Genomic DNA, 21,144 nt, shown 5'->3' on the forward strand with positions numbered 1-21,144 from the left:
TCACAAAGCATAATCATATTCATGACCAGAGAGGTAATGAGTAGCATCAAGGATCTGGCGTTTGGAGTTGCGCAGAATAGGTATCTCAACTTTGCTCCACTTTCAGGCCAGAATTCCAGTTGCCGACATTCTCCCTCTTCATGTAAACCTTGCAAAATAAGAGAGAAAAGGCATAAGAATTGTACCATGAAGTGAAATAACAGCCAAAGAAGCGATAAATATCAACATGAAAACATGATGCAAAATGGACGTATCAGGGAGTTGTACTACCGCTTACCAGTACTGTAATACCAGGTAGTAGCAACCATGAGCATTAGATGCATTTGAATCTCTCCCCAAAAACATGGGATGGTAATGTGGATGCATTTTTGCTTTCATGTGCATGTTTTGATTCCACCCATACCTTCCAATGCGGACCCCTCTTAATAATATAGTTTTGCTATGACCCGAAGAAAGTAAAATCGTCGAAACACCGTCTTCGCTCTTTTATTCTAAAGGGGAACCTAACCATCTCGTGCCACTTCTGAATATGCGTGTGTAGCTCAAGCACATGGTTAGTCCATAAATTGCGTTGTCATCAACGCAAAAATCACTTAGGGAAGAAAATACCCTTTCAGGGTTGTTGACCTCCTCTTGTTTACCTCGTTTGCTCCTACCTGTGTGGTGATCACGGTCAACCCCCGTGATAGTGCAGGAGAATCATGGCGCATGTTGCGTCGAATAGGTATATCATATACCACTGCTTTCTCCATGCCTCTATAGTCACCACCATTAGATTTAGAACTCTCAAAACATAATCTCCCATTCGATCGAGTTGACCTCTAAGATGGTTCCTTCTATGAGGAGCTTCAGCCAGGCGAGGTTCTCATCTATTCTCCCCACTGGGAAGAAAAATCAACTAGTGACTCACATTTATCATCAACATGCACCAGTATGCCACAATCAAAACATTAGTGCAAAATGTTCTCGTGGCGAAAAACATACCAAGTCCCAACCTAGTTCTTCTGGTGGATCTAAGGTAAAAACCTCCCACAAGAGTATGATACACCAAAACTTCTATCCTGGCTCTCATACACTCCCCCCTTGCCATGCCATTCTTCCACATCCACCTTTACCACCTCTCCAAGCTAGTTCCTAGCACATTCCCAAAGTCTCCACACCGGTTATACATAGGAAGATCTGTCACCCTAACCCACGTCCCTATCTTGTAAAAATCATCTTCAAAGGCCTCGTGTTACCGTCATAATCATTCAACACCACACCGTTGAAATCTAGTTGCTAGGGTCCGTTGTACAAGGCGTGCTTTCAATCACACTCATTGCCAAAGTGAACCACAAAGATATTACCTACAATGTTCTTGAATTGAGCCTCCCCGTGGAGACCCCATGCTCGCTGCATCACCCTTTCAAAAGCCTTGATATTGAGCGGTCATGGAGAACAAACTTTCCCCACAAATGACCATTTCGTCGTCTTTGGTAGATTTGATCTTAGCACCGAAAAGATGAGGCCTTCAGGTTCCTTCTATGTGAGCACAAGACTTCCTAACCTCGCCGAGAGCCTGGCCGCCTCATTTGCTGATTTCCCCTCAGCTAGTGATCTCGATGATGGTGTGTCATCGTTCGCCTTTGCACAACAAGATAACTTTCTTCATGTGAGTAGCCATCCCTTGCTTGCTTTCTCTGCCATGGCTAGCCACGGAGGAGAAGTTTGCAGCCGATCAATGACCAAGGAAGCGTTGTTGTCATCCTGATCACCACTAAATTAACACCACCCCCGCGACAAAACCTTAAACCTACCAGCAACCTCAATCTCCAGCTCTTCGCCTTCTTTGTCATCCATTGGTGTATGTAATCGGTATGGTGGTAGGGCGTAGAGTTTGCGAAAATTCAGGATACGGCTAATACAACATTTTTTATTTATAAGTATGATAGTTCGATCTTGAATAAAAAATCTCGCGACTCTAATCCAACACATTACACATTGCCACAATGGTGACCAACTGTAATGCCCCAAATGTGCAACCTTCCCCTTTTGGAACCTTCCCATGTGGGTCCACCTTATCAATGCTATGAGAGAGTTCTTGCTTATGATTTCATGTGTTGTCTCCTTATTATTTCTTCCCTTGCTTGCATGCATATCATATCATTTCATGTGTCAGGTGTGGTTTCTTTGAGTCATGTGTTTTCATGTGATCTTATGTGGTGATGTGAGATATGAATCTTGTGTGAAGTATGCCTTGTGCTAGTAGGTCCATCCATGTGGGGTTGCTTAGGTTTTAAAACCCTTTCCTCTCTCTTTTATTCCAAGATCAAGATACTCTTCTTACTTTCCTGTTTTAAAAATGCCTATGCGTTAGCAGGTTTTGTGTTGGATATGGAGGGATATGTTTGCTATTTTGAAAACAAGTTTTAGAGTTGCAACTAATTACAAAACAGCCAATGATAATGCTATTTTGTAAATATTTAGTTGCCCCAAATGCATCTGTGTTATTTTGTTCAGATAGGTTATATTTTTCCTTGGTCAGGGGTATTTTTGTTGTATTTTTATCCCAAGTGGATTTCTATGTGTATTATTCTCTTTTGTGGCTTTTCTTGTTAATAGAAAGGGCCCAGAGTGTTTGTTTTCTTTAAGTGGCGCCACCTTGTGGGCTCCCTCCCACAAGGCCGGCCCACTCCCTTACCTCTTCGTGCACAAGGCCCAGCGCGCGTCCCTCCCTTCTCCACCGCAGACGGCATCTACCCCCCTCCTCTGCTCCTTTCCGTCAGGCGTTGCAGAGAGCGAGAGTTGCCGCCGTGAGGCACTAACATCGAGGCCACCCCCTTATATATCTCGGCGTCCGTGCCCTCTCCCTCTCCTAGGGTTTCCCTCTCTCCCATCCGCCGCCGCCGCTCCATTCCCCATCTCCCTCCTCTCTGTTTCTTCCCCAAGGTAAGTCCCTGTAGATAGGGTAGCAGAGGGAGGAGAGCAGCCCGTCGGCGTCTATCCCCGCGTCCATCCGACGAGCGGCGCAGGCGCCATGTCCAGGGGCACGAGGGAGGTGCCCGCGCCCCATTCCCGACCTAGCTGAGGCCGGGGGACATCTACATTGTCGGCCATCACCTCGTCAACGGCAAGCTCCGGTGAACTTCAGCTTCTTCCTCGGTTCCGCGTCAGGGTGCAGCAACTCTTCTTCCACTCCGATCCGGCTCCCTCTCCTTCGGAGCGACTCCTTCTCTTCCTTCCCAAGGTGAGCAAGCCTCTCCTTCCCCCTTTCTCATCGGGTAGAGAGCAGTAGCTAGCGCAGGCGGCGATCTAGCGTCTCTGTTCGAAGTAGGTAGCGCCAGGTCCTGGAGTTGCAGAGGGCTTGTGTAGCTTGTGGTGCTCGTAGGTTCAGCAGCAGGGGGAGTATCCTCCTCGTAGCCTTAGTGTCTTCCGTCGTAGCGCAGCAGCATCAGCACAGAATCCACATCGGCCTCTCTGTCGCCGACGTGCAGGGCAGAGCAGAGATAGGTGTTGTGTTGGTATTCCTAGAAATACCCCCTCCTACTATCAGTAGCCGTGTTGTAGCGCGTTGGTGTGTGTCTCTATTTGTTTCCTTGAGGTGCAGGGTTCGAGTCCCCTATGGTGCATCCCCCTTTTTGGGTTTTCTTTTCCTGTTCGAAGTAGATAGCAGCAGCAGAGGTACACCTTGCTAGCAGAGTCTTCTCTATCAAAGCCAAGACAGTAGCAGGGTGGCAACAGCAGCAGTGCAGTTGCAAAGAGGGCTTGGGTTCGACCCCCCCCCCAAGCCTCTTATTTTTTTCTCTGTATTTTTTCCTTTGCTGTGTAATTTTACTGCTAGCAACTGTGAGTGCATGTGCATGTGATCAGGAGATATTAGGCTAGTTTTTCATTTTATTTTGTTGTGTCCTTGTTTGCTGCATGTGAAGTTTATATGTTGGTGCACTTTGGTGTTGTGAGGTGTATGTGAAGTTGCTACAAGAGTGTGTAGTGTAGGTGTTGGTGTTGTGTTGTGTGTGTGTGGTAGCACACATGCAAGAGCTGGATGTGTGTGTATGCATCTCACACACATGAACAAGAGTTCATGTGCATGAGTGTGGTGCAATCACCAAGGGTGATATGCTTGTGCACCTTGTGTATATGTGGTGTAATAGTTGTTGTGTGTGTAGTTGTGTGGGTGTCTGTGGGTTCACCCCACCTACTAAAGCTAGGTGCACCAACACATGTCCATATGTGTGAGTGTGTACCCTTCCTTGTGAGTGTGTGTGTGTTCATTGTGTAGGCGTTGAGCTAGTGGAATCACATGTGATGATGCCTATTCATCTCTATGTGAAACTAAGTAGTTTTCTTTTCCTAGTTTGTGCACACTTGTTCCAAGAAAGTGCATATGTATTTTATATGATTTTGGGGTAGAATCATCCCAGGAATCCATTGGTGAGATTAGTTTTGCCATTGGAACATTTTCTGAAGATGACATATTTTAGATTTGTTCCATGTTTAGAGCTTGGTTCCATGTGATTCGTTGAGCACAAAGGTTTGCTTCTTGGTTGTGCTAGTAGAGGGTGACCCCCTCTACCACATGTTGGTTTCATTTCATGTTTAGGAATCCATATGAGCAAGTTGTGCTCAATCAAAGTAGGCATGTGGCTGAAATTCCAGATTAGTTAAAATATGAGATTTTCACTAAGTCTGAGAATCTGTTTATATTTTCTTCTCCTCTAGATGAGCTTGTGCAGGTCAATGTGTTGTGATTTAGCCTTAGCTTTCAACTGGAAAGTTGAATCTGATATATTTTTCTAGCTCCTTGTAAATTTTAATTACATGTGGAGACCTGTAGATATTGTTTTGGCTGCTGTCAAAATGCTTCAGACCATAGACAGAAAGTGAGAATCTAGAATTTTCACCAAGTCCCTCAAATCTGATATTTTTGGGCAAGTTTGCAGCCTTGTAACTTTCTGTGTTTAACTCCTTTGTGTGTGATTCTTTCTTGTGCTTGTAGTACTCTTGGATAGATACAACCACATGTCTTATTTGGCATATTTGGGTGGCTGTAGGTGCTTTGCATGTAGCTTACAAAGTTCTATGATGCAGTTTATGGCAGATTGTGTAGTTTTGGCATTTTGATGATTGTGAGTGCTTAGTTGATGATGTGGTGTTCTTATTTGCTTCACCCCATCCATGTTGGTTTGTTTTATGTCTTGGCTACCTGGAAATACCAGAGTTGAGCCATTTTAGTGTGGTGTGATGATTTTGACACGTAGGGCTTTATATCTTGTTTTGTTGATTCCCGTTGATCCGTAGCTCCGATTGTAATGTTCTTTATATGGTTTTGCATCGTTTTCTCGAGACGCATCTGATCATGTCATTCTCATGCATGTACATATAGCTTAGGTTGCAGTTCTGTCCAGGAACATGTATTTACTTCTCGTGCTTGTGCTAGTGATAGAAATAGTGATGCATGATCATATTCATCTCATGCATCATGTGCTTGTTTCATCTTGAGGTGTTGTTGTTCATTGGATGTTATTCTTATGTTGGGTAGCACCGGGATCGGAGAACGAGTTCGTGGATTCGGGAGAGTATGTGCAGGACGAACAAGAACAGTTCCAAGCTGAGGATATCACGGGCAAGATGACATGACCTTGATTCCATCTCTAGACTTGTTATGTTAGTTTACGTTTGTTCCATCATATGCTCGCTGCCTACCACTGAAATATTTGCCTCCTGAATTTCCATGAAACCCAAACACTCATCCCTTCCTAGCAAAACTTGAATGGCTAAGTAGGCCTTGCTCAGCTACTAATGTTAGCGTTGCTAGATGCAGGTGCTTTGTCTCATGTGATAACATGAGCTTGATATCATTATCTTAATTCTGTTATTTAATTAATGCACCTATATACTTGGTAAATAACGGAAGGCCTAGCCTTTTTCCGGGTGTTTTGTTCCGTTATTGCCGCCATAGTTACCGGCTACCGGTGTTTGATTCCATATTGATCGCTCCTAACACGTTCGGGGTTGTTATGGGGACCCCCTCGATAAATCGCGTAGTGTTAAGACTTGTCCGGCAGGACCCAACATTGGTGTTAATTTGCTAATCACTTAATAATAATCTGCATAGGGAATGATCACCCTGAGGATCTTTAATCAACAACCCGGGCCAGTGCTCCTCATGAGTGTTGGTCCAAAATGGACAGACTGCAGGGGCCACCACAGGGAAACTTGAGGTTTGGCTCCTGTAGGCTTTTCCATCCATCGCGTCCTGAGACTGAGATACGCGGCTCTTATCAGGGTCGTCGACACGACGGGAGGTCCTGCTAGAGTTGTCTTACCTTAGCGATATATCTTGCGTATAGGAATCCCGGTGAAGCTTTGGTTCTCCCCAGAGTTGAGGTTTTCCTCTAAGGAATCCGACGAGATCACGAGATTCGTGATAGAGGATTACTTTGCGGCCCGTGTACGTTTGTGATGGACTAGTTGGAGCACCCCTGCAGGGTTTAATCTTTCGGAAAGTCGTGCCCGCGGTTATGTGGCAACTTGGAATATTTTGTTAAATCCGGTATTAGATAACTTAAACATAAGCTAATAAAATTGCCAACCGTGTGCATAACCGTGAGTGTCCCCTTCGAAGACCTCTCTTCGATCGGGAACATGGTGGGGTTATGATTGACGTAGGTAGGTGTTCAGGATCACTTAGTGATCATCTATCATCAACCGCTAGCATAGACCACCTTCATATATGTTCTACGTAAGTTAGCCACCATATCAAGCTTAGGATGCTGCAACCTAAACTACTCCACCTTTCCAACCTAATAACTTGACTAGTTCTGGCACCGAGGTCATAGATTGCCGAGTCCCCGTGGCTCACAGATTCCTTCACAACACCAACAGGTTCAGGTACCCCCGAGACAGGTGATCCCGACGGCACGCAGCTGGCGTGGCAGTACGATGAGGAGAACGACCGCCTGTACGTGAACTATCCAGAAGATTGAGGCGTGGTCGTGATCGTGGGCCAGCAGGCAGGGTAGCATAGCCATTTCCCTTGTTTTGTAGTCCGTAGAGGAACTACCTTGATTGTATGCGTGATGTACTCTGATATATTTATGAGATGGCAATTGAATCCCTTATTGTCATTCTGTTGATATTATGTATGTGCTATGATACCTTGTTTGCGAAACGCTTAGATGCGCTCCTTTCCAATTCGGGGCCTCGATCCCCAGATCGGAAAGGACCGCATCTTAGTCGTTACACCAACCAACCATGCCACATGGCGCATGCTGGTTGGCCGCGATGAGAAATCTTTAGATTTTTAGGGTTCTTTTCAAAAGCCAACCAGCTATGCCATGTGGCGCATGCTGGTTGGTCGTAGTGAGAAAGTTGTGTATTTTTTAGAGTTCTTTTTAAAATAAAAGTAAGACTTCTTTCTTTTCAAGAAATGTTTTTTTAGTTTTTCTTTTTCTTTTTGAGATGGATGTTATATTTATATGATATAAGATTTTTCTTTAATTTTGAAATGAAGGTATGGTGTGCACAGTTTCCTCTCAAGCGGCCCGCAACGGCGGGCCCCAACCACTAGTACCGTATTGGATTGCATTGCATCAACGGATTCATAGAATAACATCAAATCGACAAAGAAGAAAGGAATTTTTGTAGAGGCATGGGAACGTTCATCGCCCAAAGATATACACTAGTGTATAAAGTATATTTTTATTACCATATATACCAAGCATCTCCAGCCATTTTCCCCTAGAGCACCCGACAAATCCATTTTTGGCGTTGCGCCCACACTTTTTTTGCCCTTGGGCGAGCGAGTTTCCAGCCGCGCCCCCTAGTTTCGGCTCCGAGACGCCAACTTCTTCAAATTTGTCTTTCCCGTTGCCAAAAATACACCACGAGTTCGGCGGTCATTATGCCACAAGTTGGCGATCAACATGCCATAGTTCGACGAGATCAAACACACCCAATAGTTCGGCGATCAAAACGAAGGGGTAGTAGGGATGAAATGAATCAAACGGCCGACTCGGTGTAGTGCGGCTCCTCTGCCGTAGGACTGGCCGGGGTCGGGCTCGTCGTTGGCGTGGTTTCTGCGCTCGGGCTGGGCATCGTCGTTGGTGTTGTTGTCGTGGTCGCCGTTGTGGTCGCCGCCGAAGCGGGCATCTGTTTTAAGATGAAGCTGCGCTCCATGAGGTACCACGTCTTCACATGCTCATCCATAATCGACGTGTTTGCTCTCGTCAGAAATGCCAGGTCGGTGTTCATCTTCTTTGTGGCGACGTTGGTCCTGAGAAGGTTGAGCTTGACGTGTTGGTTCGTCATCAATGCCGGCCACCGCGCGTTGGGTTTCTCTTCCCTCCTGGCAGCGCTGCTCTTTGGTGTCGGCGATGCATTGCTCGATCGAAGATTGCAGCTGTTTGGCAGCGGGCATCGCGTCCCTCACCGCCCTGGCTTTTTTGGTGCCATCTGGGCGCCCTTCTGCCGCAGCCGGGGCAGGCGCGTCTGGATTGTAGGTCTCCTTGGCCTTGTCGAGAGCGAGGCAAACTTCCCTCCACTTCTAGCACGACTCGATCCCGGAGAACACGTGAAGGAACTTGAACTCTTGGTCCTCGTTGTTGGTGTGATACATGGTGAACATCCAAACCATCTGCACAACCGCGGACAAAACATGTCAGCAAAGTAAACGGTGACGCGATGAACTGGGGCCGACGAACTATGTCCATACCCGACCCTCGATGTTGGCGCCGCTTTTCGGGTGAGCAATGACCTCCTCAACGATACCATGCCACTTGTTGCAGTCCATCTGGACCGTCGACCAGTGGTTTGACATGGCCTTCTCGCCGTGGTCCATGTGGATGTTGACGACGTTGGGGTCGACCAGCTTGCGTTCGTCGAACACCGTCTTGATTCTCCCCCAGTACATGTCGATGTTCTCATTCGCGCCGGTGATCGGGTCGATGTCGACGGTCTTCCATGCTTCAGCAAGGCACTCGTCTTCCTTTGACGTCCACTTGACGCGGGGTTCGGCTGGCTTGGCGTTCGACGCCTACTTCCCCCCTTATTTTTTGGCACTGGTTCCGGTTCCACCTCCACCTGCTCTTCCCCCTCCTCCACGGCGTCGTTGAGCTCGTCGTCAATGTCGCCAGCAGTGTCCATTGTTTCATCCTGCACGCCGAACCACGGGTAGGACACGACGACGACAGAGCTGCTCGTGATTATCTCGTCCATGTCGGCGTCGGTGTGGTTAAACTGTAGCGCCGAAGCGGGCGCGATGGAAGGGCACCACAACGCAGAGGCGACACAAGCGAGGTTGTTGACGAGTACACCGACGGCAAGTAGTTGTACTGGGTGTTGAGGCCGACGCTGAACGCGGGGGAGGGAGTACGCGGGTCGTGGCTAAAGCCGATGGGGGGAGGAACATTACGATGCGTCATGCGAGAAGGTGGTGTTGGGGTTGAAACTGCCATGCGCGTCGCCGTCGGAGTAGCCAGGCGAGGTTGCGTACCCCGAGGACGGCATCGACGGCGAGAGGTTGGCCGGCGACGCGACGCTCTGCCAGGCGGATTCATCATCCCCGCGCGGGGGGCCACTTCCTGATCGACCGCCGCCGCCGCCGCGTCCCTGACCCTCTTGGCGTCGAGCCTTCTTCGTCGGTCGGTTGTGACCGCCTACCGGTGCTATACATCCGCCCTCCACTCGACGTCCGAAACGCCTGCCAACCTAGCCATCGGCTTCCTCGACTTCCTCTGCTTCGGCTGGATGTAATCGGCAGCGGTGGCGGGGCGAGGGACGGTGTACTTCTTCGATGTCATGGCGGCCAGATGAAGGGGAGAAGGGGAAAATGGAGGGAAAGGGAGGAGAAAACAACGGGAATAGGCCGATCCGTCGCTGACAACGCGGATCCACTCGACTTTTCGCTTCGGCCGGCTCTCCGAGGCATCCCCAGGTTCGAGGGATATTATTTTAACCCAAACCGGCACTAAACGAGAAGTTTGGAGACACGAAAAAGGCGAAGGAGGGGGGGGGAGCGAGTGGAGATGCATCGGGCGTCGGTAGGAGTCTATACCACTATCCAAATCCAAATCCTACACACAGGCTGTATGTTCAATCGAAGACGTAAATGCGAGCTACGTGATCTCTCTCGGAAGACGTATATCATATGGTAGCACCACGAGGAGTTTGCTCTAGTAGGATTTTTTCGGTGCCCTCCTTCCCCTTGCTCTCGACCTCGACCTCCCCGTGTCTTCCCCTCCCGTCGTCACCGACCACCTCATCCACCGCCGCAGGCCAAGCTCCGACTCAGTACAACTGAGCCGCAGCCGATACTCGACTAGCGCCGGTCCGATCTCGGTGCCTCCAGGGAGCGCATGGGGCTACGCCGTTGAGGCTTGCCAGTGCCCCACGGTGGCGCGCGCCGAGGCCGTGGAAAGCAGCCGTAGCCGCAGAATCCGGAAGCCGATCCACGAGCCGCGAGGTATCCACACTTCCTGAGTCGCAGAAGCGCGAGCAGGGGTGACAAATGGACGAGTTCGAGAGCGGCGATAAGGGAATCGCCGGCCCCGCCCCGGGCCCCGGCGCTGGGGACGACGGCAACTCCGCGCCGCTTCCTGAGACGGTATGATATCTCCTTGGCTGCCGCTACTTTAGATGTTCGTGGAAAATTGGTAGCGCCTTGGGTTCTACTTGCCTTGATTAGACGCTGGAATTTGTGGATCGTGGATCGAATTTGGTAACCTCACTCGGAGGACGGTGAGATAGTATGCTTGTGTAGTTATAAGTTGCTCTAGTGGCCGTGTGTCTACAATAAATTTGCGTGGATGCCTCCTGCGCCGCTCCCTTAGACAATGACGCTGAAAATCTCTTAGGTTGCCATGACCAAAAATGGAGTGATGGGCGTGGTATTACAAAGAGTATATCTCTTTATGTGGAGAATATACCCCCCTAAGGTGTGGACGATTAATCCTAAATATAAACGATTAGAGTAGGATTCCTCTGTTTCTAAGTAAAATGTTATAGTAGGATTGAAATATCTGAACTAGGTTAGAGCTATGAGCGGTGAGCGGCATCAAAAGAGCTGAAATTGTAACTACTGGGCCTACTTCATCAAGCAGTTGCTAAGATCTTAGCTGAAACAAGTGGATACATTTGTTTATTTTTTGGTGAACTGTTGGTTTCTCTTCTCGAAGTTTGAATATATACAAAAAAGTACCCCCTCCGTTCCAAAATACTTGTTGTAGTTTTAGTTAAAATTTGAACTAAAACCACGACAAGTATTTTGGTTGGAGGGAGTACTTGTTATGTAAATGTGGGACATCAGTATGAGTTAACGTGGAGCTTTCATAGCTGCTGCCTGTTTTGCCAGTTCTTTGTATTTGTTTTGTCGCCTAGTGTGTCTAGTGTGCTGTGACTTTCTGCTTCATTGTTGTCAGAATTTTTTACCTAAATACTGGCCATATATAATTATTATTTTTTCTTTGTACATTGTGTTGTGCATGCAGTAGGCAACATGTTGGCCGGACATGCTACCGAATGTACCATTTCTGGTGTGCACAGCCTGCATTCAGTGAATACTGCTTATGTTGATTATCACATATGACCCCCCTGTTCCATTGCTGTTTGCTTTATAGCGCTCCACTGCTGAGATGAGTTCCCTAGGCTTAAATTGCTGTTTTTTGCCGTGTCCAGGAATGGGCATTTGTAAATCTAACCTACTGGGTCTGTGTCTTTGTCCATCTAACCTACTGGTTTTGTGCATTACCTTGTACGTTAGTTCTATAGTTTTGTGGCTGGTTTCTTGGACTTTGTTTCCTGTTTTTGTTAAATTTGCCCAGTTCAGTGTTACATGCAGGTGTAAGATATTTCTATGTCTGCAAGAATCTAAAGAGGTTTCACTTTGTATTTGCGCTGTATAGAGCTGCACTATGGCTGCTACCAAATGGAAATATCAAATATATGGTTTGCTTGTTCCAGTGACGCAATATTCACTTCAATCCTTTTATGCATCTCAATTTCATTTTTCATCATGTATAAAGGCCAGGGGCCGTCTGGGATGGGGGTTGGGGAGACACTTCTAAATCTGGAAAATAACATCACTACTGCACCTGTTATGTTTGTGATGCAAGGTAATCCTTTATTCATCTATTGGTTTAGGTGCAAATTGGAAATTCACCAACCTATAAGCTTGGAAGGAAGCTTGGAAAGGGTGGATTTGGACAAGTATATGTTGGTCGACGTGTTTCCTCTCCCAGTCTTGGTGATAGAAACCCTGGTGCAAATGCTTTGGAGGTCGTTATATCTCTGGAAGGTTTGACGTATTGCTAGAACTGATGCCATCTGGTACTAATGCGCTTTTTATCTGTCAGGTTGCATTAAAGTTTGAACATCGAACCAGCAAAGGTTGCAATTATGGAGCTCCATCTGAGTGGCAGGTTTACAAGTGAGTAGTTGATTTTTAGTTCTGTTCCTTTTTGATGTATTTTTTGGCAAGTTATTAGTTGGATATATATTGTACCTTCTTTTGCTTATGTTAAACCTCCCTCTTGCAGCACCCTTAGTGGAAATCATGGTGTCCCACGGGTGCATTACAAAGGAAAGCAGGGCGAGTTTTACATCATGGTAACGGATCATGTGCTGTTCATTCTCCGTATATATATATTGGAACATTACCCAAAACAATTCAATTGTACTTGTGTATGTGGCCCCTCTTTTGTATGGGGTCCTACAAAGTTTGTGTGTTATAATTTCCAAACATGCCCTCAGCCATTGTTTGGTGGAGATTTATTTTATTCCTTTCCTTAAATAACTACCAACAACCTTGCTTTTATTCAATCCTATTTGGTGTTTATGCAGGTTATGGATATGTTGGGACCAAGCCTGTGGGATGTTTGGAATAATAATTCCCATTCGTGAGTATCTGCTCACCGTTTATAATTATTTTTACAATTCATATGCAACTTTTCAATTATATCCTGTTGTGGTATCTGTTGCAGGATGTCTGTTGAAATGGTTGCCTGTATAGCTATAGAAGCCATCTCCATACTGGAAAAGATGCATTCAAAAGGGTAATTTGGTGTTCCATTCTTCAGATGGGGTCTTTCATAGTGCTTGTGAATATCTGGCTAACAATACTAGTATATAACAGGTATGTCCATGGTGATGTGAAACCTGAGAACTTTCTGCTTGGTCCGTGTGGTACCCTGGAAGAGAAGAAACTTTTTCTTGTTGATCTTGGACTGGGTAATTCATAATCATATCCCACTTCTATATAACGTCTATTTGGAGTATAAAATATTTATGTTACTTATGTTAACCTATCATTTTGTACAACACAGCTACGAAATGGAAGGGTGCTGGTAACGGGCACATTGAATACGACCAGAGACCTGATGTATTTAGGTTCGGATGGAAATATATTTATGATGCACTTCATTTGGTGCACTCTTTGTACTTGACATATTTTTTTCCTTCTTGCCTGCTCTTGTGAACAGGGGAACTGTTCGTTATGCTAGTGTGCATGCCCACTTGGGAAGAACTGGAAGTAGGAGAGATGACCTTGAATCCCTCGCATACACACTTATATTTCTTCTCCGTGGCCGCCTACCTTGGCAAGGATACCAGGTTAATTTATTTTGGTGTTGGAGCTTCTTTTTCTTCTTACTGCTGTTTCTATTTCTAAGTTTTCTTTTGTTATTATTCAGGGAGACAACAAAGGTTTTCTTGTCAGCAAGAAAAAGATGGCCACCTCCCCAGAATCTCTGTGTGGCATTTGTCCACAGTCTTTTCGACACTTTGTTGAGTATGTTGTGAACTTGAAGTTTGACGAAGAACCCAATTACGCCAAGTGCATCTCTCTTTTTGATGGCATTGTTGGTCCACATCCAGATACCAGGCCAATAAACACAGATGGTGCCCAGAAGGTACATTTTCTGTTCACTTCAATTCTTACTACTTACCATTTTCATGAACTTTAAAGATTTATCCATGTCACCATTAGAAACATAATTACTTACCAAGAATTTCAGTTGATTGTTCTTGTTGATTTTGTAGATGGATTTACTCAGCTTTGGACCTTCCATTGAACTTTTTTCCTGTCTATTTTTTTGTAGTATAAAATTTCAAATGTTGCTTATATACATAGAACTAAAACATCATGTTGTGCCATTGTATATCACATGAAGTAATTTGTATTTTAAAAGTTGGGACAGTGGTATTCCATGTGTGAATATGTTGTGTTATGCATTGAATTTATTTTGAACTGTTAACTTGAGCAACGTATCCTATATATTTAGTTTCCCGGTTGCATGTTGTAATAAATCACCTCCTTTTATTTACTCCCTCCGTCCCACAATATAAGACGCTTTTGCAAGCTAACATAGCTTGCAAAAACGTTTTATATTGCAGTACGGAGGGAGTATTTATGCTATAGTAAGTAGCTGCCTAATACTTTATTGGATTGCTACCAGCTAGTATATCAGGTTGGTCAGAAGCGGGGCCGCCTCATAGCAGAGGAAGATGATGAGCAACCTAAGAAGAAGATTAGAATGGGAATGCCAGCAACTCAGTGGATTAGTGTCTACAGTGCCCGGCGGCCTATGAAACAGAGGTTTACTTGTCACTTATCTTCTTTATAGTAGTAACTAGAACAATGCCCGTGCATTGCAATGGGATATAGATATTCTAGCACGTTAGCTTGTGATTACCTGCTTATATTAATGTGATTGTGTAAATAAATATTTATTAAATACTGCCTGTGATTTACCTTATATTTTGATGAGAAGTTTGGTAAGCAAATTACAGTGATAATGGTTTAGAAGGCAAGTAAATTAAGCTGATTGATTATCATACCGGAAGGTTGGACGAAGGGGTGGTGGAAAGAAAAGTGGAACATGGAACCTTACATTCTTTTCAAGTAGTAGAGATAAGGACTAAAGAGATTTTTTCACCGTGTTAGCACATTTATTTTCCAGGTACCACTATAATGTTGCAGATGATAGATTGGTGCAACATATTCTGAAAGGAAATGAAGATGGCTTGTTTATAAGTTCAGTTTCCTCTTCCGCAAACCTGTGGGCTTTAATAATGGATGCTGGCACCGGTTTTACTGCTCAAGTATATGAAATTTCTCAACATTTCCTTCACAAGGTGAGCAATTAGTTCAGGCCATCCTGCTTCCAGAATGTATCTTTCTCTGTTTATCGTTGGGTAGAAATACTTTTATCAATTTTTCAATGAGATCTTGTTTGCCATTCCTGTCGTATTGTGTTTTTATCGCTATTAACTTGCTTGTGCTATGTTAGGAATGGATCCTGGAGCAGTGGGAGAGAAATTACTATATCACTGCGTTGGCTGGTGCGAATAGTGGAAGTTCTTTAGTGATCATGTCAAGAGGTAATATTATTACTCAACTTGATAGCTGGACTGCCACTTGCATGTTTGGTTCCCAGGTCACCATTATGTGACCTGATGCTGACTACCAAGACTGATCTGTAAAATCTACTCCAAGATACATATTTTGTTAAATTTCTGCTTTTGCCCGAAGTACGTTTAATAGCCTGAATAAGTGCCAATCTGGTTACGTTGCAATGCATTTTAAAATGCCCTACAATTTCAACCTTTTGGCCATAACCGGCTATACACAAAGTACGCAGAACCATTTGGAGTTTTGGACACATATATGGCCATAACCGGTTGTTTGGATAAGTGGAACGTAGTGAATCCGTTCTACTCCCTCCGTTCCTAAATATAAGACCTTTTAGAGATTTCACTAAAGACTACAAACGGAGCAAAATGAGTGCATCTATATTCTAAAATATGTCTCTATACATCCGTATGTAATTCATAGTGAAATCTCTAAAAGGTCTTATATTTAGGAACGGAGGAGGTATATAGAACAGAAAAATGGTTTAGCAGACTGAAATCATGTTTGGCTACTCTAACTAATCCATAGATATGCAAAACTGGATTCTCAGAAACCCGGAATTCCGCGTTTGTAGAAAAATGACCATTGGTTATTTTTCTAAAAATGTGATTCATCTCTCTTGCTGATCCTCGTGGGCACGTTCATCAGCTGAACAAGAGAAGCTGCAGACGCCGGTGATCGATGCCTGGCAGATGAAGACAGTCGCGACTAGCTCACCGGTGTGCCACACCTCGAGGCCGTCCTCCTCTAGCGTCTGCTTTCTCTGCGCCGTCTGCCCTGGTCGCTGCCGCCGCTGAGGTCAACTCCTTGAGCATTCGCGTATGTGTGTTCCGCAGCCGGCGGATCGAATCGATCCAGTTGCTTGCCTTGGTAGCTAGCTTCTACATGCGCCTATATGCAGGTCTGGCTAGATCGACCAGCCAGCTCTCCTGTACACGTAGCTCGACGGAATGTCACGGGAGAATGAGAAGATCACGGGAGAACACAAATACTGTGAATCATTATCCAAATAAGGAACTGAACAAACACACTTCCAACCAAACCTAATATTCTATAAACTGATTACTAACAGAAGAAATAGTAAAACTGGTTTTGCTAAAAATCATGTAAAAACGCTAATGTTTGCTATCTAAACAACCACTTAGTGTTTCCCCTTTCTGCCCAAACAATGCTAGGTGAGCTGAGATGTGCCAATAATGATGAATTTAGGCATTCAGAAAGTGTCACACCTATATTTAGCTTTCAGCTTGCTGTATCCTATCAAAGTGGAAACAGTTGAATGTTGGAATATTGGCTGCTGGTATTTATGGACAAGAACTGACTTTAAATATTATCTCCAGGAACAACGTATGCACAGCAATCCTACAAAGTAAGTGATGCATTTCCATTCAAATGGATAAACAAAAAGTGGAAGGAGGGCTTCTATGTCACATCCATGGCTACAGCTGGAAGTCGATGGGCAGTTGTCATGTCCCGAAATGCTGGTTTCTCAGACCAGGTAACGTGTATTCTTCATTCACAAGCCTTTCAAAGTGGAATGGACTTTAGTTTCGGAATCAGTTCTATTGGTGCAGTGAATCTTAAAATAGTTTTATTTTGAGGGAACTTCTAAAAGAATTTAAGATCTTTATGAATGTATACCTTGATTTGTTAGGATCTGAAGAAACCTTTTTCTGTTGCAGGTAGTGGAGCTAGATTTCCTATATCCAAGTGAGGGCATCCATCAACGATGGGATAATGGTTATCGCATCACTGCAACAGCTGCCACATTGGACCAGGCTGCATTTATCTTGAGCATACCTAGACGAAAGCCTAATGATGAAACACAGGAGACGTTAAGAACATCTGCTTTCCCGAGCCAGCATGTGAAGGTGACTTGACCTTTCCTGCTTATATTGTATAAAGTCTAAATTCCAAATAAGAAATGTATTCACCAGCTGATCAATCTGCTTGCAGGAAAAATGGTCAAAAAATCTGTACTTAGCATCCATCTGCTATGGAAGGGCGGCGTCTTGAAGCCCATTTAGTTCAGTTGGCTCTTGGTAAGAGCTACTAATATGGATCGCCGGTTTCTATGATGAGAATGGGTGATTTTGAAGTGCTAACACTACTAATTTACTTACCCATAAACTAACAAAAGGCAAACCTGTGACAGACGACTTGGTTCTGCTTCGCGACTTTGTTGTGTGTAACTATGAACTATCTATAGCATAATTTTGTAAACAAAGAAGTGTACTTAATTAAGTGTCATGTATATAAATTTATGTCTGACTGTACCTTGAGATGACTGGATTGGAATGGCTCTGGAGCATTGGACTGATTCAGCTGTTTATGTTACTCTGGCCGGCTGCTGAGGAAAATTTCTAGTACCATACATTAATTTATTATTTAGCAAGTACTCCTTACTGCCATGTGACTTCCTATAACCCTTTGCATAAACTTAATTTTGCCCACGCAAACCTTTTCCCTTACTACCATGTGAGTTCTTGTAACCCTCCGCATTGGCCATAATGACTTGTTAGTTCTTATGGCCAGTTTTTATTAGATTGATGTCATATCAATCTAAGCCCTAATTTCGGAGCATTTCACAACCTTTGGATGTGCTTTTTAGGGCTGGGGAGTTTTGTGCTACTTTTGCACCTGTTAGCTAATATGTATTGTACAACTACTAGTGTTCAAAATATTTGAAAATAATTTAGCATGTGCACAAAACATAAATTCACTAGAACATTGTTACGAAGTTTCATATTCAAATTAGACCTACATAGCTATTTAATTGTACAAAAAATAAATCTCAAGAGATCAAATAGATTCAATGAGCAATTAGATCGGAAACTCACAATTCATGATGTTCCAACAAACACACCGCAAAATTACATTAGATTGATCTTGATCAAAGAAGAAAAAATAATGAAAACATGATATTGAAGATCCAAATAGAAAGAGAGAACCACTAGCTACTACTATAAAATGGCATAAGTAGCAAATCACCTCAAAGTTATCTTTTCTAATTAATCTATTGAACCACCCCAAAGTGTCACAAGCAGTCCTACAGATTGTACTACGACAACACCATATGATAGCACCGTTCAACCTTCATGCTTAGAGTAGCCTAATGTCATCACGTGTATCCACAAGTTAATTACTAGACATGTATGAAGTGATCTCAAATTCAAAATATTCAATACAATATAAACAAACTTCAAAGAGCAAGACTCAATCCACCATAAAAAGAAGGGTCGTGATATCTGCCACACGTGTGGTAGGTGGGAGGTACCTGCCGTATGCCCTGTGCGGCATCGACTTAGCTCCGCCCGCACGCGCACGTCCGCGCGTCTCAAATCGCAGCCCACACTTCCGGTGGTTGGGACATTGCAGTCATGTCACCGCATGCATGCATGTGAGAATCTTTTTGGATTTCCAGTTTTTAAAATGTTTTATCTTGTAAATGAAAATTTCGATTGAAGATCCGTTTTCACCATTAAATCTATCATGACGAGATCTTCGAAACTATATCTCATATCAATATGTTTCGATGAATTTTTTGGGGTTAAAAGTTGCCATATCTATTGCACATGAATTGCCATGATGTTTACATGGAAGTTACCATGATATGTTTCATCTATTTTTTCTTCTACCTTTAAAACTAAATTTTGACATATTATAAAACGGAGAATTAAGAAACTAGACTAGCCATGAACCATAAACTAAAATTGCCATGGTGAAAAAATGTCATTGTCAATTAATAAAAATCGTCGTAAAAAGTAGTTGAGAATATGGCGATAACTTTAAATCTAGAAAAAAAGGGTAGAACATGTGGCGACAACTTAGGGTAAACACTATGGCAACCATAGTGTAAACATCATGGCAACTTCTGGTCAATTTTTTTTCATCGATCATGGTAAAATTAATTCTAAAATTTCCATGATCTATGATATATATATATATATATATATATATAGAGAGAGAGAGAGAGAGAGAGAGAGAGAGAGAGAGAGAACACATCGCTATACATACCCTCAGCCCCGGGGACGAACTACTTGCACATCATCGTGGAGGCAGTAAAGTTGATGGAGAGGTATCCTGTGGTGGCTTCCCCCTCTGACAGATTGTCGGAGAAGTCCTGCGGATGAGACAACATCGGAATAGAGGCTTCGAGTAGTAATAAGTTATTTATGGTTTGCTTCCAAGGGTTACAGATTACTGGAGTAATTATAGGCCTGTAATTAGGTGAAATAAGGCTTAATGGCCCCACATGGGCAGGTAACGCGACCACCCCTAGGCCATGTGACTGCTTTATGGGTCCGCTCGACCTCTCCCGAAGCTTCTAGGGCAAAGAGAGAGAGAGAGAGAACACATCACTACCACTACATACTCTGAGCCCCTTGGATGAACTACTCACACATCACCATGGCGGCAGTAAGGTTGCCGGAGAGGCCTCCCGTGGTGGCTTCCCCCTCTAACAGAGTGCCGTAGAAGTCCCGCGGATGAGATCGCTTCAGAAGAGAGGCTTACGGTAGCGATAAATTCTTTCTGGTTTGCTTTTGAGGGTTACATAATACCGTGGTATTTATAGGAGTGTAATTAGGAGAAAGCAGGCTCAAGGGCCCCACATGGGCGGGTGGCGCAACCACCCGTAGGCCATGTGGCTACTTTATAGGCCCGCTCGACCTCTCCCGAAGCTTCTAGGCCCAAGAGAGAGAGAGAGAACACATCGTTACTAGTACATACCCTTAGCCCTGAGGATGAACTACTCACACATCCATTGGGGAATGTTGCATGGGAAATAAAAATTTTCCTACGCACACGCAAGACCTATCCATGGTGGTGATCATCTACTAGAGGGGAGATCGGATCCACATACCCTTGTAGATCGCTAAGCGGGAAGCGTTAAGAAACGCAGTTGATGTAGTCGAACATCTTCACGATCCAAATCGCAAGCCGTCCCGCGAACTCAGTCCCGATCTAGCGTCGAACGGACGACACCTCCGCGTTCAGCACACGTACAGATCGATGACGATCTCCGCCTTCTTGATCCAGAAAGAGGGGTGGAGAGGTAGATGAGTTCTCCGGCAGCACGATGGCATGGTGGTGGAGGTGGTGGTGAACTAATCCAGCAGGGCTTCGCCAAGCTATGCCGGACTAATCTAGACGAGGGAGACGATCTATGGAGGAGAGGGCAACACGTGACTTTTCTGGTGGTGTTTGCCCTCAAAACCTCCACTATATATAGGAGGAATAGGAGGGAGGGCTGCCTTGCCTCCTACTCCAAGGAGGAGGGTTCGGTCGAGCCAAGGGAGGAGAGTCCTCCTTCAATTCGGTTTGGTGGAGGACTCCCTTCCTACTTGGCCACCTCCTTCCTTTTTTTTCATTTTCCTTTTCTTTTTGCACCTTGACCAAAAATAGGTTTATTGGGCTGGACGCACCAGCCCACTAGGGGATGGTGTGCCACCTCTAGGCCTATTAGGTCCTCTCCAGGGTGGGTGGCCCCTCCCAGTAAAACCCTGGAACCCAATCGTCACTCCCGATACTTTACCGGTAATGCCCGAAATCTTTCCGGAAGCCAAATGCAACTTTCCTATATATCAATATTTACCTCCGGACCATTCCGGAGATCCTCGTGATGTCCGGGATCTCATCTGGGACTCCAAGCAACTTTAGGTCACCAACATAAATAACTCAATAATACCAAAACGTCACCGAACCTTAAGTGTGCAGACCCTGCGGGTTCGAAAACTATTCAGACATGACGCGAG

The 21,144-nt window shown here is 44.7% G+C and overlaps 1 protein-coding gene and 1 pseudogene across 1 annotated transcript; one reads left to right on the forward strand and one right to left on the reverse strand.

Annotated features, from left to right (window-relative positions):
• Positions 1–7,983: 7,983 nt before the first annotated feature.
• Positions 7,984–9,782, reverse strand: LOC123441541 (annotated as a pseudogene).
• Positions 9,783–10,127: 345 nt separating this feature from the next.
• Positions 10,128–17,670, forward strand: LOC123443119 (casein kinase 1-like protein HD16). Its single transcript, XM_045119385.1, has 16 exons — positions 10,128–10,585; positions 12,121–12,255; positions 12,333–12,406; positions 12,516–12,585; positions 12,820–12,875; positions 12,960–13,031; positions 13,112–13,206; positions 13,302–13,365; positions 13,458–13,587; positions 13,668–13,886; positions 14,433–14,572; positions 14,937–15,111; positions 15,267–15,357; positions 16,729–16,886; positions 17,071–17,259; positions 17,345–17,670. Exons 1-16 carry the CDS (start codon positions 10,490–10,492, stop codon positions 17,402–17,404), a joined length of 1,824 nt encoding a protein of 607 aa, XP_044975320.1. The 5' UTR covers positions 10,128–10,489; the 3' UTR covers positions 17,405–17,670.
• Positions 17,671–21,144: the final 3,474 nt, after the last annotated feature.

The sequence above is a fragment of the Hordeum vulgare genome, chromosome 3H (genome assembly GCF_904849725.1).
Source record: "Hordeum vulgare subsp. vulgare chromosome 3H, MorexV3_pseudomolecules_assembly, whole genome shotgun sequence".
Lineage (NCBI taxonomy): Eukaryota > Viridiplantae > Streptophyta > Magnoliopsida > Poales > Poaceae > Hordeum > Hordeum vulgare.

Bases quoted from the DNA above. Each gene is read 5' to 3' on its own strand.
- LOC123443119 (XM_045119385.1), top strand. From the start codon at position 10,490: ATGGACGAGTTCGAGAGCGGCGATAAGGGAATCGCCGGCCCCGCCCCG. The intron at 13,032-13,111 runs GTAATTTGGTGT...AGTATATAACAG, and splicing joins GAAAAGATGCATTCAAAAGG to GTATGTCCATGGTGATGTGA. The intron at 13,207-13,301 runs GTAATTCATAAT...TGTACAACACAG, and splicing joins TCTTGTTGATCTTGGACTGG to CTACGAAATGGAAGGGTGCT.